This window comes from Taudactylus pleione, unplaced genomic scaffold, assembly GCF_031769625.1.
Source record: "Taudactylus pleione unplaced genomic scaffold, aTauple2 ptg000214l, whole genome shotgun sequence".
Taxonomy (NCBI): Eukaryota; Metazoa; Chordata; class Amphibia; order Anura; family Myobatrachidae; genus Taudactylus; species Taudactylus pleione.
In genome coordinates this window covers 5,886,120-5,905,812 of record NW_028284616.1, presented here as the reverse complement: position 1 = coordinate 5,905,812, position 19,693 = coordinate 5,886,120, and the positions used below count along the sequence as shown (strand labels likewise).

Below are 19,693 nucleotides of genomic sequence, written 5' to 3'. Positions count from 1 at the left end.
GTTGGACAAGGGTTGCCTAGGGGCTTCCTTTGTCGAAGTTATCTGTTGATGCGTTTATATGTTTTACCTCTTTTTGAATAGAAAGAGGGTGTTATGTCTGCATACCTTTTTGTGTCCTCCCTTCCCCTGGTCCTGTCTGATACCTTTCATCCTTTATGTTAGGATCTGGTGTACCTCCCGTGACAAATTGTCCTTGGTTAAGCACTTCCATCTATCTGCATACTATACATGTCTCCTGCACTGTGTAACACACTTAGCTCCACTGACAATATTTATGAAAATCTATTTTACCCAACATAAACTCCCAGTTGCTTTTTGATGGTCTCGTTGAAATTTTGTACATTTAACATTGGTGGAATCAATTTGCCAGCTAAGAGAACGAAAATACTCACACTTCTGAACAAATTAAATGTTGATGTAGCTATGTTACAGGAGACATCTCACGGATGAGGAACATGAAAGACTGACAAAGTTTAAATATAAAATAGTGGCTTATTCATCTTACAACTCGAAATCTAGAGGAACGACTATTCTAATTACAAAATCTGTACCCTTCGTTATACATACTAAAACATGTGATCCAAATGGAAGGTTTGTGATAATGGATTTATCTTTTTGTTCAAGATGTATTACACTATTTTCATTATATGCCCCGACTGTTTATTGTAGATCCTTCTTCACTATAGTAGTCAGGAAACTTTATGCATACTTAGATTCTAATATTTTAATTGGAGGAGATTTTAATACAGTGGCTGCTCCAGAACTGGATTGTAGTGGCCCCATGACACGACGAAACATCTCTTCCCAGCTAGGTATTAAATTTCAATGCGCTCAGTTAAATCTTAGTGATATCTGGAGAGCGAGAAACCCCACAACATGTGCATATACGTGTGTCTCTGCTGCACATGGGTCTCTCTCCCGTCTAGACTACCTTCTGGTTTCAAAACACTTGTCACCAAGTATATCTAGGACAGATATTGATCTGGTTGCATTATTAGACCACGCGGTGTTATGGCTTGACATAAGACTCTGGAGACTCTAGGGGAGGACATAGACAGTGGAGATTTCCCACTTATTTGGCCTCGTCTCGTAGTTTCCAGCAATCTTTACTTTGTTTGGGAAGATTATGTATCTAATAATGAGAACCATAGGTCAGATCCAGCCCTATTTTGGCAAACGGCGAAAACTGTTTTGAAAGGTCATATAATCTCTTATACTAAGGCACAAAATGTGTCAAACTCTCGCTCTTTTCTGTCCCAGTCATTTCGTATATACTCGAAACATCCTACAAGAGTGAACAGACTGAAATATATTACTAATAAAACACAGTTTAAGGCTCTACTTGCACAAGAATCGGATAAAAAGATTTTATCCTCTAGATATAGATTTTACAGATATGGGAATAAGGCCCTCATTCAGAGCCGCTCGCTAGCGGCAGTATGCTCGTTCCGAGCGATGTTCGCACATCTGCGCATGCGTACGGTTTTTAGTACGCATGCGCTAACCAGTCAGTGCGGCCGAAAATCGTTTGTACGCTATATAGCGAGTGCCTGCCATTTTGAGTGACAGAATGAGGCATATGTGGGTGGTAACAGGGGAAGGTGCTTGAAAACGGGGGAGTGGAATTCGAACGCAGGCGTGCTTAAAGGTCAAAACGGGCGTTTTAAGGGAGTGCATAATTAATACAGCAGCGTCATTGACCACGTCACTTGGTTTTTTTAAACTCAGAACGGCTCGCAAAATAGCGGTTGAAAAAACCAACCACAAGAATAGCGAGCAGTTCATACGCTGTACGATGTACTCGATTAATCTAATAAATAGCGGACATGACGTAAGGTGCGAGCGGCCAGGGGGCGTTTTTATCAAATAAACGAGCGTATGTTTTGCTCGCTCGTTCAGACTTAGAGGTGTGAACAGACTGCAATTTGCGAACGGATCATTTGAATAGCCACCCCTTGTTTTTGAACGAACGACCGCAAATAGCGAACGGCTCTGAATCAGGCCCTAAGTCGGGTAGGCTACTTTCACATCTTTTAATCACATCTCCTCTATCATCCTCCGGCTGTAATTACAGCTTTGCAGGATGATAGCGGAGTCACGAGGACAAAGACTGAGGAAGTACTAACTATACTTATAGGTTGGAGTAAAACTCCATATAGTCAGGACCCTATATCAACAGAGAATAAAAAAACAATTCCGGGAATCTGTGACCTTACCGCGAACCACCCCAGAGCACATAGAAGCTCTACTGGCACCTATTTCAGAGGAGGAAGTAGGGGGAGTTATTCAATCTCTAAAATCGGCAAAAACCCCAGGCCCTGATGCACTCAGTGGGGAGTTCTTTAAGATACTTAAAGATAAAATCGTACCCACATTGACCGAATTTTACAATTCTATAATAAATAATGGCTCCATGCCACTTTATTTTAATGCAGCGTTAATTAGATTAATACCTAAAGCAGGTATAGATCCATTGTCCCCTGCCTCTTATAGGCCAATATCTCTACTTAACTTGGACTACAAAATATATACAAAATTGTTAGCGGAAAGGCTTAAAACCATAGCTCCTTCTTTAGTACATAAAGACCAGACAGGTTTTGTCTGGGGGAGACACTCAGTATCTAATGTTAGGAAAGTGATTACTGTGATATATCAGATCCAGACCTCCGGGGGCCCGAAATCCAATATGTTAATCTCACTTGATGCAGAGAAAGCTTTCGATATGGTTACATGGGACCACCTTTTCGAAGTGCTTTAGTAGGTTTGGGTACCCGGAGGCATACCTAAATGTTATCAAACTGTAATATCACGCCCCATATACGCAAATTTTTGTCAATGGATAATTGTCCCAACCGTTCAACATACAGCGTGGAACGAGGCAGGGCTGCCCTATGTCTCCCCTGCTTTTTGCTCTAGCTCTTGAGCCACTGGCAGTAGCGTTAAGGAACTGCCCAGATTTTCACGACATACGGTTAGGAGTAAAACAGTATAAACTATCACTTTTCCCAGATGATATGCTTTTAATGCTATCTCAACCTGACATTTCTATCCCTGCCATTCTAAAAACAATCGGCACATTAAGCTCTTTTGCTGGGTACAAAATAAATTATGACAAGTCTGGGGCACTCCCATTGCAGAAACTCTCTCACAGTGGTATATATCCAACCTCATTTGCTCTTTTTCGGTTAGTACATGAAAAGATCAAGTATTTAGGGGTGTATATCACTGATTCCGTAGAAAGTTTATATTCAACCAATTACCAACTACAAAACCTTTCTAGCTATTGAAAGTTTAATAATACGGTGGCAACATTTTCTGCTATGAATTGTGGTTATCAAATCGATTCTGTTTCCAAAATTAACTTACCTGATGCAGATGCTACCTCTTAAAATGACAAATGTCGACATGCGTTAATGTACGCAGCAATTTTTAAAGTTCTTGTGGCGGGAGGGAAAGCCTTGGATAGCTCTTAGAAAATTGACACAGACTAAACTTAAAGGGGGCTTGGGGTTCCCAAACCTGGTAGCCTTTCAAAATGCAACACACTTCAGATATGTTAAAGATTGGCTTCTGAACACATCGGCATTTACTGATTTAGAGTTGGAGAATTTCCCTATTCCACCCCTATGCACCAGTGTCTTTGGTACAGACACCGAGACATAAGATTCCAGTACAATTTCTACATAATATAATATTTAGAGATACGTATCCCTCATGGTTAACTATTAACAAAAAACTAGGCCGCTCGAATGTCTCAACTAAATACATCCCGATCTGGGGAAATGTAGACTTTGAACCATGGCTTCAAAATACAACTTTTCTTGAGTGGAGAGAAGCAGGAATAGCTCAGATAAAAGACGTGTTTGACCCAGGAGGTGTGTTATATTCATTCCAACAAATGCAAGATAAATATGCTATACCACGCACACATTTCTTTATGTATCTACAGATTCGCCATTACGCTCTTACTTTTACTTCCTCACTTAATCATTTGCCACCTTCAGATGATTTAGAAAAGCTACTTCGTTATCTTAAGACTAACCCATACTAGATCAAACAGTTATATGTTGATCTCATGAATGTTAACCAGTCCAAATTGTGGTCTAATACTTATGCAGCATGGACACCTCACTCAGATGGGCAATGCCCATCTAATTACATCCTAAAATATTATCCCAATACGTTAAAATATTTACGTAGCTCTTTATTACAGGAAATTCACATTAAATTTATTAACAAAGCGTATATATCTCCTACACAAAGAAGTCAATTTGTCAGAGACACAGTGGGGGATTGCCCGAAGTGCAAGACGGAAGGAGCTAATTTTTACCACTGTTATGGAGGATGTAGGAAAATCAAACGCTTTTGGAATAAAGTTTTGAATTACATAAATGAAATAACACATCTACGGTTGCCTTTGCATATAGTCCCCATTCTATTCTGCAACTTTGATGTTTGGGTTCCTTTTATACAGAACCATAGCAAATCTGAGGTGTTCCCTTTCCTTACCGTTATACTGACGGTGGCAAAGAAAATTATTCTTCGAACATGGTTAAAGCTCCCTTACTCTCCGTAGTTCAAACTAATCTGCTGGAAATTCTACATTTTGACAGACTCTCTACATTCCTTGATATAGAAAAAGGGGTGGAGGGCTTCTTTAGAAAATGGGGGGTTTATATACTACACTTAAACAGCTCAGTACAAACTGACATAATGAAAATCTTTGAAACTATTGTATGCTCTTCGAACAGAAAACGGTCTGCCTCACCAACGTAGGCAGACGAGTAGAGTAGATTTTGCTCCCCTACTCTTAAAGTTAAAAGGATAGGCTTACCGGTCTTGCCAGAATATATGATAAGCTTCATAACATAAAGGTATTATGATTATAGGATTTATAGGTTGCGGAGAGGTATAGTAAGAATGTAAATTAGTGAACAGACAGGACCTTCCCCCCCCCCCCCCCTTACTTCCCTTTTCTCCGTTTATTTTGCTTATATCTTTTGGATACATTTTATATACTGTATGATTTGTTATGATTACAGCAAATTACATTGGCAACTTAATTGTCTTGCTATTTGAATTCGCTTTGTCCTATACTATAATTCGATTTTACTTTGTACTCCAGCTGAGGTATGTAAAAAATGTTCTTTTCAAAAATTCAATAAAAAAAGATTTGTAAAAAAAATAAAAAAAATAAAGTGTACCAAGCATTGACTTACAGACTATACAGACTAAAGGTGCGTATCCACTAGCAGATAGTGAAACGACAGTACGATTACAACATTTTAATCGTACAGTCATTCCTCTTTCCCTGCAGTGCCTACACTTAACGATTTATCATTCAGTGTAGGCACCCTCCCTCATACCTGAACATGGTCAGTCTGTCATTATCGGCAGACTGACCAGCATGTTCAGACGATGATTGATGTCGAAAACAACCAGCGGGAGCGTGCATCGCTAGTCGATTTCGTCATTTTCATGCTCGATTCATGCCCGATTAATGAGAGATTGAACGATAACGATATCGTTGTTGTTTATTTTAATCGGCAAGTGGATACGCGGCTTTAGTTTTGTTTTCAGGCTAAAAATGGTTAAAACCTGATTTCTGAACAATATATGCTTCCATACTAACTGAACAATATATGTTTCAGTACCATCTTGTGGCCAGCTGTATTATTACAGGTGTAAATAACAAATATAGTTAAGCCTTAAATTGTTATTTAAACCTGTAATTTTGTGGCATAAGTACATCCACAATAAAAATATATCCTTGCCACATTTTCTGTAACAGTGCAGGGTTCCTGTTGAAACCATGATCAAACAATGGGGCAGATGTATTAAACTCTGGGAAGTGATAAAGTGGAAAGTGATAAACGACCAACCAATCAGCTCCTGTCTGTTATATTTCAAACACAGCCTGTAACATGACAGTTAGGAGCTAAGTGGCTGGTGGTTTATCACTCTCCACTTTATCACTTTCCAGAGCTTAGTACATCTGCCAATGGGTCCTGAAAACCTGTCCCTCTTCCAGTCTTTACTCACTGTATGGCCCCTTCCCTGATGAAGTTCTGCAGTGGGTAATAACAGCTGTACATTAAACGCTGATGGGAACATGTAGGGATGAACGCTTTTGCACCCTGAAGAAGAGATGTATGAATGTATTTATTTCAAGTTCAACAATACATCAGCAGCACATGCCATATCTACATCAGGAGTAACAAATAGGCAGTAGTGGATTTACTGCTAGGCAACATAGGCCGCAGGGGGGAATTGTTTATTTCCAGGGGGAGGGGGGTGGTTAGGCAGCGGATCTGGCCACAGGAGGGGTGTATGTTTGGTGTTACCAGCATACACTGGCTATAGTCCAGGGGAGGTAGTGGGCGGTTTCCATGTGTGTTTGGGGGGGTGATGTGATGTGCGCACTATATAAATAGCAATGAACAAATGTGAAGGAGCTGCGATTCATTTCACCTAATAAATGTACCTTTAAATAGTTTAAGGATTCAGAGCACGTGGATCACCAGCCGCTGCTAATTGGCTGCCGATCAGCGTGCTCCAACTGGTTCATGACAAGTGCCAGAAGGTGAGTTGCTGGGAGAGAAGGCATAATGTGTTAGGGGCATTACTGTGTGGCGTAATGTTATAAGGCGCATTACTGTGTGTGGCATAATGTGTAAGGGGCATTACTGTGTCGCATAATGTTATAAAGAGCATTACTATGTGTGGCATAATGTGTAAGGGGGCATTACTGTGTGGCATAATGTGTAAAGAGCATTACTGTGCGGCATAATATGTAAGGAACATTACTATGTGTGGCATAATGTATAAGAGGCACTACTACTGTATGGCATAATTTGCATTAGGAGCAATACTGTGTGGCATAACGTCAATGGGCTTTGTGTGGTGCAATGTGAATGGGCTCTGTGTGGCATAAAGTGAATGGGCACTACTGTGTGGTGTAACGAGAATGAGGAGCACTACTGTGCGGTGTACTGTAACTAAGGGACACTGCTGTGTAGTGTAATGTGTTGCAGGGGCACTACTGTGCTCTATAATGTGACTAAGGGGCACTACTGTATGGCATAATTTGAATTGGGGGTACTATTGTGTGGTCACACCCCTTACCAGCGAAACCACACCTGTTTTTATTGGCAAACACTCTGCCTGCTTCAATTATGGATAGGTGCACTATTGCTCTTTATTTACACACAGGACACCAAAATGTGTAGTAATGGCTTTGCTTTGGTGTGCACAGATGTCTCCTCTGTTTTCAGCACCCCTGCCCTAAAAATGTCATACAGTGAACACTATATAATCCTCTACAACTGCTAAACTAGGGCTTGGTCAATTGGGAAATTGCCTTCCCTTTCTTTTTGTGTGACCTACAGTTTTAATAAATAATTTTTATTTACCATGTTTTTATGTTCCTTCTCAATGCTTGTAACATGAGGAAAAATGACAAATAATGCAAGGAGAATAAATCAGGAATGAAAATATAGTTATAGATTGTTTTAGTCAGGGGGGGTCCAAATCCGTGTCTTGCTTAGGGACCCATGAGGTCTAAACCAGCCTCTGCAAATAGGTGTAAGGAAAGTGTAGGGTTTGCAAACAGATGTGGCTTGTCAAAGTAGTAAATGCTAATGTTGCATTAACCTGTTTGTACACAATATAATAATACAATGAAGTGTCATAAAAAAATCTTCCCTGATGGACGGCTGTAAACAAATGTTTTATCCTGTACTTCTGGAAGAGAGAAAGCTGTTAGAAGAGGCTGTGCTCAGAACTGTTGCGTAAGCAGCGGGCAGATAAAGCAATGAAAACCTATATATTGTACAAAAGACGGTTGTTACAAATCTGTGGTTACTCAGCTGAGTTGGCTCAGTTTTTTTTTTTTCATTCTGCTTTGCCCTTGATAGAAAGCAAAAACTGAACATATCAGCACATATTTAAGTATAGCAATTTTTATTAAAATATCTGTTTTTCAAGTAAATGTAAGCTAAAAGTATGGTAAAGGACATTTTTATTATAAGAAAGAACATAAGTAAGATCTAAGGATCTGAGTAGGCACACAACCTGACCCACCCATTTTACACAAACAAATTGGTATGCATCAAACTTCCAGGTTTCAACCTGAAAACTACCATTGGCTGAGAGGTTACATCAACTAACCTAAGTTTAAGAACAACAAAAAATGAGAGTTATGGTAAGAACTTACCTTTGTTAACTCTCTTTCTTTGAAGTCCATAGGGTCCACAGGGAGACCTTGGTGTGTAGGTGATGGGAACCAATCCAGGCACCACGCAGTTAAAGCTTTCAGCTCCAAGGATGCATTGGGTCCACTCTCCCTATACCCCGCCCCAGAGCCAGAGGCACCTCAGTTGGTAAAATACCAAAGACCGGAGGAGGATAAGAGAGAAGGAAGACTGAAACACTCAAGAATCACACTCACAGAGAAGGAGACGGGAAACCAGTGACCAGTATGATAGCCCACATGAAGCCAGGCTCGTCAGGGCGGGTGCCCTTTGGAACCTAATGATTTCGAAGAAAGAGAGTTAACAAAGGTAAGTTCTTACCATAACTCTCATTTTCTTCTTCAGGGTCCATAGGTTCCACAGGAAGACCTTGGGGATGTCCCAAAGCAGTCCTGCGCTGAGAGGAGAATCCGGCGCCCAAAGGAAGCATCCTGAGAGGCGAAGGTATCAAATCCATAGAACCTTAGAAAGGTCTGGACAGAAGACCACATGGCTGCCTTACAAAACTGAACAGCCAAGGCGCCACAGCGAGCTGCCCACGAGGGATCCACAGACCGAGTAGAATGAGCCTTAACAGAAGTCGGAGCAGGCAGGCCTGTCTGCGTGTAAGCTTCTGAGATAGTCATACAAAGCCATCTAGCCAATGTTTGTTTATTGGCTGGCCATCCCTTCTTTTGAAATCCATAGAACACAAACAAGGAGTCTGATTTACGAAGAAAACTGGTACGGTCCACATAAATCCTTAGGGCGTGTACCACATCCAATGAGGCCTCACCTGCCTAGAGGTCTGGTGATAGGAAGGCCGGTACTATATTTCCTGATTAATATGGAAACTAGAAACAACCTTAGGAAGGAACTCAGGGCGAGTACGAAGCACAGCCCTGTCCTGGTACAATATCAGAAAAGGAGGACGACAGGAGAGCGCTCCCAATTCTGACACCCTCCTGGCAGATGCAATAGCCAGGAGAAAATTATTCTTAGCTGTTAACCACTTAAGTTCCACTGAATCTAGTGGTTCAAATGGAGGACCCTGGAGGGCCCGAAGAACTACTGCCAAATCCCAAGGAGCCACTGGGGGGACAAAGGGAGGTTGAATCCGGAGGACACTGTCAGAATGCGGCCTGGGATCGGCCGCTACTCACCTCTGCGCTGGTGTCCTTGGGCTTAGGTGTCCAGACGCTGGGAGTGGAGGTGAGTGGTGACTGAGTATTCTCCCTGGGGTCCGCTAGGGCTTCCATGCGTGCGTCCTGGTTTCCGGGGTGCCGGGCATGGGCGCAGCCATGTTGGCTCATATCACCTGACTAGTCTCTCCCAATGATAGTCCTGTGGTCACTCAGCTGATCTCCTGACCCAATGATCAGCCACCCAGGTATTTAAGTCTGACTCCAGGAACAAGTAACTGCTGTTCAACTTCGTTGTTCCAGTGCCTGTGATACTCCCACTGTTGCTCTGTGCTAATTCCTTCAGCGTGTTGCTTCAGCCTGCTCACAGTTCTCCAGTTTCCTGTATTAGCTTCTATGCTAACCCTTAGTCTGAGACTTTAGCTCTCTCACAGTACTTCAGTGTTTCATGTCTCTTTCCTGTGTGTCTTTGTATATGTGCTGCTAATTCTATTGCAGTTTTCCTGTGGCTATTACCTTGTGTCACTGAGGTGTCAGATTACCTGCTATTACTATTAGCTCCCGGCTGCACCTTTTAGCTTTCCCAGTATATGCCTGTCTTTTCTCTGTGTCTTGTTTGTGCAATCTGCACCTGCATATGTAATTATTCCCAGTTTATGCATGTGTCCAGTCTGCTCTGTGTTTGCATGTGTAGCCAGCACAATCAGTGCCAGCATTTCTAGCTTTCCCAGTATTAGCCTTTGTCCATGCTACTCTGTGTTTTCTGCACTAATCAGCACCACCATATTTAACTGTTTTCCAGATCCATCTCCAGAGTTCTAGCATTCCGTTCACCTCCAGTATTATAGCATTCATTATAGTCCCGGTCTTCTGCCATTCCCAGGTAACTGTCCAGAGGGCCGCGACCTGCTCACTTGGTGCAGCGAAAACCATATTAATCCTTGACTTAGGCTCCGCCTCTTGCAGAGGGGAGTCGGGGTTAGAGGCATCAGCCACCTCTCCGTCATCAAAAAACATCTCAGACTCTGATAGCTGTGTGGATTGAGATGACAACACATGACGCTTAGCAGGCCTAACGGGCTTTACACTCTGCCACATGGTCTGAAGAGCAGTAGAGGAAGCTGCCAGACTTTGCACTGAGGTAGAGAAAACATCCACCCATGGTGGAGGTCCACTCTGTGGTAATCCCATTGTTGGAATGACAGCCTGCTGTGGTACAGGAAGGGTCTGCATAATAAGTGGTAGTCCCTGTGAGGGAGAAGTGGGCTACTGTGGTACACCCATAGGAGGAAAAACAGCTGGGACCGCCAGGGGGTCCACAATGGAGGCCAGCATCTGGGAAAAAGCCACCCAAGGGGGCTCCTGTACTGATGTCGGGGGTTCGAGGAACGTGGCAGGTTATAACACCTCATACATACCCCATCCCGAACCACATCCTCCTTTGCAGTACATAATTGCAATACATAATCTGCAAGATTGCGGCATGGGTACAGGAATGTGTTCATTACCCTTGTCTGCAGGGTAAAATAATGCACAATATGGCACTAGGTAAAAAGCAACCACGAGTATAAATACTAACAGGGAGCAATATACTGGTCCTGTATTATGCCTAGGTAAGCTGCAGGAACCTGTTGCCTAAATATGGCACAGTGCAGCACACAACAGCATGTGACAGACCTCACGAATATTTAATTTTATATATATATATATATATATATATATATATATATATATGGTCAGGTATGAACCACCCTAACAACACCTGTATTAGGGCAGAAACAGAGAAAGGGTATAGCCATAAGCTGACAGATAGAAAAAAGAGACGCAGATAGGCAGCGCTAGCACAAGTCACATACAATGCAGCACTACACTCAACTACACAGACTCAGTGTCTGGTAGGAAATAGTGCTACATACGCTGACCCTAGGGAGAGTATGCAGGGGGACCGGACCACGCGTTGTCCTGGGAGAGCTGCGACTGCACCATGAAGAAAATGGCCGCTGGAGACCTCAGAGGGGGCATGGCCAGAGGAGGAGAGCATCTCAGGGAAGCCAGACCGCAGTGGAAAGGTGCGCTGAGCTGAGGGGATGAGCCACTTAAAACAGGAAAGCGGTCTCCCCTGGCCGATTATTAACTCCTGGAACGCTGGTTTCCCGCACCAAATTGTCCCTGGTGGCCCAGTGAAGTGCGATGGCCGATGCTTGTGTCCACACTTAGCCACCTTGGGTCTGTCCCCTGACACCGGAGGTATCGACTGCCATAACGCATGGGTCACCGCGAGCGGTCAATTGGACTGCCGCTAGCCTGCACATCACATATTAGGTACGGCTGACACTAATAATATTAATCCATCTCACGGCAAACTCGGGTTGCCTTGACAAAACTTGTAAATGTGAAATGTACGTCGCCGGTGGGAGTAGTTTTCACTACTCAGATGTGTTTTTCCCAATATAAATGTATTAATATCTAACTACTCTATCTGTGTGTGCTATGCTATAGCGATATCACCAATCAACAGCCCTTGCTATATGTGCTCAATGCAATAGGCACTTTGTTGCAGCGCTATTTAGAATTATTAGCGATATTTTGTTATGATACAGCCCAGTTTAGGCTAAATAGCACCTGACATGACTGCTAATTCAGCACGCTATGCACGTGTCAGCCGTACATAAAATGTGATGTGCAGGCTAGCGGCAGTCCAATTGATGTATCTTCTCTTACTGTGGCATAACGCTGCTCTAATCTAACAGCGCAGGATGCACAACCAAATATAATATACACTATAACAATAGCACTGTTTGGTAGAAACAATCCTGAGTGGAGGTAGTGCCCAGTGTTTGACTTTTCAGACTACTCAGTTCTAGTATTACTATAACAGCGCTTAATATAAATATTAACACAATACGCTGTGCACGTGGCAGTAGTACTTAACAGGCAGCATGCAGGCTAGCATTTTTTCTTTTTTATTACTGCGATATAATACTGCCCAAATTGAATAGTGCGTGGTGCAGAACGCAATATAATATATTGTATGTTAGCAGCATAAGATTAATCCTGAGCAGAAATATTGCTCAGTGTTTTTTGATTACTCAACCATCAAGTAATATTCATATTTAAAAGCCAGAGATTTTGTCAGTACCTGACACTCCTTAAATTAAGAGGGATTTAATACTTAAACTGATCCTATATTTTGGGATCCTAAATAAGCATACACAGCTCCTAAATCGATCTTTATTTAAGATTATATGGTCATCAAGAATACTCACTATAAAATTTGCCATCAATTGTTGCTTTATCCAACTCTATGCAGTCATTGATATTTTGTATGATTTAACATAGGGTTGGAAATTATAATTTCACTGGATCGATATCACAAATTTATGCACATCATTGATATTCAGGCCCTTTTAGTTGATAGTGACATCTAGTGGCCAAGAAAACATTTGTGGTTTTCTGAATTGCAACATTGTTGTGCAATCAAGAAAATTATTATTTATTAAATGTATTGTGTGACAAGCATCAATATTCAGAGCTGGATCAGAGCACTTTAATAAGATTACAGCTTAAATGCAGAGCATAATCACAATGATGAGTAAATATATGATTTGATCGATATTATTAATTGGGATACAAAACACCATCACTTATTTAATATATTGTTATTACATACAATGTTTCTGTTATATTTCACGTTATGAGTTTATGTTTAATTTTTAGCATAATGAATAAAAGTTATATTTTAAACTAACCTTTAGTGCGCCAACAAAGAGGACATTCTTCTCTCTTTTTGTGTTGTTACAATAATTCAATATTGTCCTTGGCAGCACCCCCATCAACTTTATAAATAATGACATTTGATAATTGTTAAGTTGGGGCGTTCTTGTTACTTACCGTCATAAAAATACCTACTAGTGCAAAAGTTTTCCCACATTCCTTTTCCCTTTTATACTTGTTAATTATAATGTATGCCTTTCAACTCTACTCCATCATTGGCTCTACCTAGCTCAAGCAGATCATATGAACACACTGTAGACGGTGGATAGAGTCAGTGATGTCTCAAATACAAAGAACACATTAGTACTCACTTATTATGTTCAACAGGCTGCTTTTCCCAGCATTGGTTTCTCCTGCTAGAACCACCTGTACGCCATCTCTCAGTCTCTCTCCTCGTCGGTTGTCCCCGAGATGCTCTTCCAGCTCTTTCTGAAGCCTTTCAACCTTTTCATCAACTGTCAAATTGAATAAATAAGATAATGATATTAAAACTACTGCAACTTTAAGAGAGTATCTATTCAGATGGAAATGCTAGGTCTGGATAAACATTATACTAGTGGCTTAATTCACACTTCAAACTAATCCAGTCCACACAGTGGCCCTCATTCAGAGGCGGTCGCTAGGGCATGGTTGATCGCAACGAGCGATTTTTTGTCATGTGCGCATGCGTGTCGGCATTGCGCGTGCGCAAGCCAGTTCTTGCGAGCTAAATGGAGTCTGTCGTCAGTCACTACTTGGTCGTAGCTCTGATTGACAGTTCCATTTGTGGGTGGTAACATGGGAAGGTGCATGTGAACGAGGGCGTGGCGCTGCGAACGCAGGCGTGTCTATTGTAAAAAGAGAGATTTCAAGGCGTGCATAAATTACTGAGCGGGTCATCGCACATGTCATACCGCAGCCTTTAAGATGCTACTTCTCATAGTGCTTGAGTTAGCCCAGGGTCTTCATCAAGCACTGCGACTGCAGGCGATGGTTTCTGCCTCTGCCGATGTCTGGAGTCAATTAACAAAGTAACAGGTGTTTGTCATTGCAATGTATATTAGCAAAGTGGTTGCGTTAATTGGCTTTTTTTTCTTTTTAAAAGGAAATTACATTTGGTTGATCTCGGTATGTGATATTTATATTACATTTGTTTGCAAAACCATTTAAAATACATTTAATAATCATAATTCTCTTTTTTTGGTTCAAATGCTAAATACATGTTTTTGTAGATTTTTTTTATATTTTTTTAGGTTTGTGGTACTGCACATTCCAGCATGCTTTGTTTTTTTAAATAATAAAGCCAATAGCCAGATTTTTTAAACCAAACATCAAAAAAACACATGCTAAATTTACATTAGAAGAATAGACAAAAAAAAACAAAGCGATTGCACGCTGCTTGCATTCGCTTCGAAATAGGCAAAAGAACCATCGAAAGTGCAGATGTGGAAACTTGACTCTGCCAAAAAACCACGATGGTCACAAATATTGGCGCCAGCGACCGACAAATTTCTGCGACTGTAGTCCATGCCCACCCCTTTACGAGACTCAGGAGGTGTGTTTTCATTGTGATGGGAGTTCCCTCGCCTACGATGTGCGCTGCGATTTTACGCATGATTTGCATTTTCTCGTTCTTTTATGATACGATCGATCGCGCCCTAGCGACCGCCTCTGAATAAGGGCCAGTGACTTTAGCATTACCTTATCAATTAATTTATAATACATAATATTTGACAATCTGAATTATTTAACTGATATGTACAAAATACCTGTTTGTGATGCTAGCCAATTGAACATTATGTTTACATATGAGCAGCCAAAGTACCCTAGTACTTTAAGAAAATAAGTATTGTTTTCTTTACATAACAAATAGAAATTTCTTTAGCACAAGCATCCTGCTCAGTCAGTGATGTGTTGAACGTTTCCATGAGTATACAACGGGATTCAAAACATCGTCTTCTGCAAGTATAACAGTACAATGAATACACATTCTTCTTGGGCCTGTTCATGTATTACATGGATATGAAAGGTTTTAGATTTTGCTACACTAAAGGTGCGTACACACTAGACTATATTTTACACGATTCGCCCGATTTCGAAAGCATCGAAACGACAAATCGTGTAAAATATGTCCAAATCGTGAGTGTCCACTCAGTATCACAATGCGCGTACCCGCAGGTCGTACATCGCATCTTCAGATCTTGCCTACAGCCGGTAAGATCTGCCAATCTCGTACACAATATGGCGGTATATCGTGCAGTGTTTATGCCTGAACGATATGTTGTTCGAATCCATATACGAAGCAGACATCACTTGCATGCACGGATCAGGGAGATCCGTGATGCATGCATCTGTGTAAAAAAAAAATTAAGCACAGATGCATGGACGGAAAAAATAAAAAACGTAGTGGCCCTTCCCCTTCTAAAGCACAACCAGCCCCAGGCTTTTGAGACCCAGTACTGGTTGTGCTAATTACAGGGGACAAATGACGTAGGGGTCCCCTGTAATTAGCGCAACCAGCGCTGGGCTCTGATCCGGACCTGGTTCTGGAAATACAGAACAACAAGTACCAGCATGCAGGGCATTACGGGCCCGCTGGTACCTGTAGTTCCACAGCAAAAGCAATATAAAAAAAACACAGAACACACACTGTAGAAAGTATAACTTTATTAAAACATAAATGCACACACACATGTACACACACTATCTCACATACTGACCTATGGCCCTCATTCAGAGCCGCTCGTTAGCGGCAGTACGCTCGTTCCGAGCGATGTTTGCACATCTGCGCATGCGTACGCTTTTTAGTACGCATGCGCGAACCAGTCAGTGCGGCCGAAAATCGTTTGTACGCTATATAGCGAGTGCCTGCTATTTTGAGTGACAGAATGAGGCGTATGTGGGTGGTAACAGGGGAAGGTGCTTGAAAATGGGGAGTGGAGATCCGAACGCAGGCGTGCTTAAAGGTCAAAACGGGCGTTTTATGGGTGTGTATATTTAAAACAGCAGCGTCATTGACCACGTCACTGGGTTATTTTAGAGCCAGAACTGCTCGCAAATTTGTGGTAGCAAACACCAACCACAAGAATAGCGAGCAGTTCATACCCTTGTCGATGTACTCGATTAATCTAATAAATAGCGGACATGACGTAGGATGCGAGCGGCCAGGGGGCGTTTTTAACAAATAAACGAGCGTATGTTTTGCTCGTTCGTTCAGACTTAGAGGTGTGAACAGACTGCAATGTGCGTACGGATCATTTGAATAGCCACCCCTTGTTTTTAAACGAACGACCGCAAATAGCGAACGGCTCTGAATGAGGGCCTATGTATCCCTGAAGCCCATCGCGTCCACTTGTCCAGTAGAATACATAAGGTACCTGTAAAAAAAAAAAAAAAATCCATACTCACCTGCTCCTATGCGTGGATCATGTCCTCTTCGTTCAATGTAGGCAATCCCTGGTCTTGGCAAAACAAAAAAACGGAAATACCCAGTCCCCCTAAACTAAGTACTGTCCTCTAAGGACAGTACTACCCGAATGATCGCTCAGCTGCGGTATTTCCTTATGGAAATCCCGGTGCTGCTCGCTCATTGGCTGAAAGAGGCGAGCCTCCCACCTCTCAGCCAATGAGCGGTTCCCATCAATGAAGTTAATGATGAGAACCGCAAAGGTAACCTTAAGTAACTTCGCGATCATAGTAATCAGATTTTTTTAATACACAGCAATAAATAAGTATATTCTGGATTGAAAAAAAAAAAATTAATATTGGGAGTGTTGCATGTGTTATGGCCCAACTCGGGGTCCTTCTTTCGAACAGATATCTGTGGTTTCTTTACGCTTAGCAAAGTGATCTTTCAATGTATAAAGTAGAAACTTGCGAATAGCAAGAGAACATTTCCTCAAGGCTTAACATTATCCTATTATGGGCCATATTCAATTAGAGCGGACCCGCGATACTTTTCCGCCTCCCAGACTTTTTGCCTACATCGCGTGTTTTGTAGGCGGAAAAGTATCGCGCGCATGCACGCTTTACCCCATATTCAATCTGAGTACGCGAAAACAGGACCCGGCGAAACTTGAATAGGAGGAAAGTACTGTCAGATTTTGGGAAATCAGCCTGACACCTCCCCAAAAGATGCTCTGACATGGGGGTTAGCTATGGTACCCCCCCCCCCGATTTAGCTTGCAGAAGGTATTTGGTGTTTTTATACGGGCTCAACAGCTGCTAAATAGCGTTTTTGTATACGTGGTGCAGAATAGCATTCAGGAGGTTTTTTTGCAGAAAATAAGTTGTCCCAGCAGATTTGGGGTACTTGAAAATGGGGGCCAGCATAATTAAAAGTTGCTAAAGTTAAGTTGAAAAAATCATTAAAATCCACCTGGCGCAAGCACCTGCAATCTAAAAAACACTTGGGGCATACTTGGGGACCCCCCCCAGAGTCAAGTTCGCTAGTTTTTAACTTTGTCCCCCAACATTTTTTCTTTTACGCCCCCAAATTCAAAGTAATTTTTTTGGGGTGTTAAGTGTTTTTTAAAAAAAATTTGAGACAGTTTACCTTTGGGGGACTGTCTGAAGGCTGCACGGGGGTTCCCGCAAAATTGCACCCCGAAACCCCAATTCTGCACTTTTTTCCGCCTCCTATTCATAGGCAAAACTTTTCCGCCTATTACAGTGGTTCCCAAACTTTTTGAATCATGGCGCCCTAGAGTAGCCGCATTGGTTTCACGGCACCCCTCAGCCAAATGTTTGTTATTGAGAAGTTCAGAAAAAATGTAGTAAAGTAGTAAAGTGAAGTAAATTGTGCTGACCTGTCATCCTTAGGTTCAGTAAAGTGGTTGTGGACAGGTTTAAGCTTCTGTTTGTCCACATATTTACATTACATTGACCATAAATATTTTGATTTGGTGCTGGACTACCAACCTGAGGCACCCCTGCAAGTGTCCTGAGGCACCCCAGGGTGCGATATCAAATCAAAAAGAGAAGGACAGTGTGAGACTATTGAGGTGCACACTAAGACACAAGGAAATCGTATTTTAGCAAAATAATAAAACTTAACTTTTATTCCATATGTAAAAGACACATATTTATATTGACATTTTATGATTTTTAAAATAAAAAGAGAAAGAGGTGCTAATAGTATGAGAAAAGTGTTTTAAAAATCAGTCAAGTCGTTCCATAGAGTCACAGTAGGATAATATTTTTAGCTCTTATATTTCATTCACGTGATAGCCATTTCATATATGCCGTCAATAATTCTGTATAATCACCAAGTAAAGTGAGAATACATCAATTATTGTTAATTGGATAGTGGTATGTGATAACGACACAATCGATGTTTTTAAAGGCACAGGATAATTTTATTTGCAATTAGAAAGAGCAGCCGCAACAGTGTAGGCTAGTTATTGCTTCACTGTTGCTCTGATCCACAGTTCAACTGTATTGTAACAAATTGTTAATATTGTGTCCACATATCTATTTAACAGTCGTCTGGAATTCCTATGTGAGAAAGAAGGTGTATAGAAATTCTTATATTGATCATCTTTGTTCTTAGTATGAACGCACTAATCTTCATACATACATTAATAATGAGGTACACATATGATTGAATATATATCATAAAATGATATTTCGTAGTTGTTTGCATGGGTGCTTATTCTTTAATCTCACAATTTATTCTGGTATTTATACAGCAATGTAATTGATCTATCATACACTGCTGCTGTGAGAAAAAATGTATATAGGAATTCTTGCATTGGTATTGTGTTGTTAATATGAACACACTAACTTCATGTGTATATTAATAATGAGACACGCATATAATCAGGTATATATCATGTGATGATATTTCAATATTATTTGAGCATAAGCGCTTATACCCAGGGTGCCACGGCACACAGTTTGGGAACAACTGGCCTATTACATTGCATTGACTTTCCGCCTAGGTAGAAAGTCTTCCAAATTGAATATGGAGTAAAGTCAAAATAGGCGAAAATGACGTAATTGGCAAAAAGTTTCCGCCAAAAATACGCGGAAATTCGCTTTAAATTGAATACGGCCTATGTGTTGTACCTTTGTTGAGGATTATAATATATCTGTCTCTATCTCAGATATATATATATATATATATATATATATATATATATATAAGGTTCAATTAAATACTGTAGTCTCAGTTTTAATTTCACATTACGGGGGAGATTTAATAAAGCATTAAGGGGAAGATTTAATAAAGAGATATATAATTGTGAGAGATAAAGCACCAACCAATCAGCTCCTGTTATTTTTCAAACACAGCCTGTAAAGTGACAGTTAGGAGCGGATTGGTTGGTGCTTTATTTATCTCCACTTTATCGCTCTCCAAGCTTTAGTAAATCTCCCCCTTAGTGTGCAGGCAACATCATCAAGCCACCATCTATGGTTTCAGCATCAATTTGCAAATGAATCTATAACGGAACTTGTATCAGTTATTTAAAAAATAGTTTATATTATTTGCCTTGTTCTGAAGTATAGTGTTATAGATATACCATATTTATAGCTTATGTTTTAATCATTGTATTCATTTGGATA

The 19,693-nt window shown here is 41.1% G+C and overlaps 1 protein-coding gene across 1 annotated transcript in view; it reads right to left on the bottom strand.

The window, feature by feature from the left end:
- The window catches only part of GTPBP3 (GTP binding protein 3, mitochondrial), a 145,687-nt gene that overhangs the window by 40,344 nt on the left and 85,650 nt on the right, over positions 1-19,693 (bottom strand). The window contains exon 7 of the mRNA XM_088478518.1: positions 13,459-13,602. Coding sequence (XP_088334644.1) covers positions 13,459-13,602 — 144 coding nt within the window. The remainder of the gene's footprint in view (positions 1-13,458; positions 13,603-19,693) is intronic.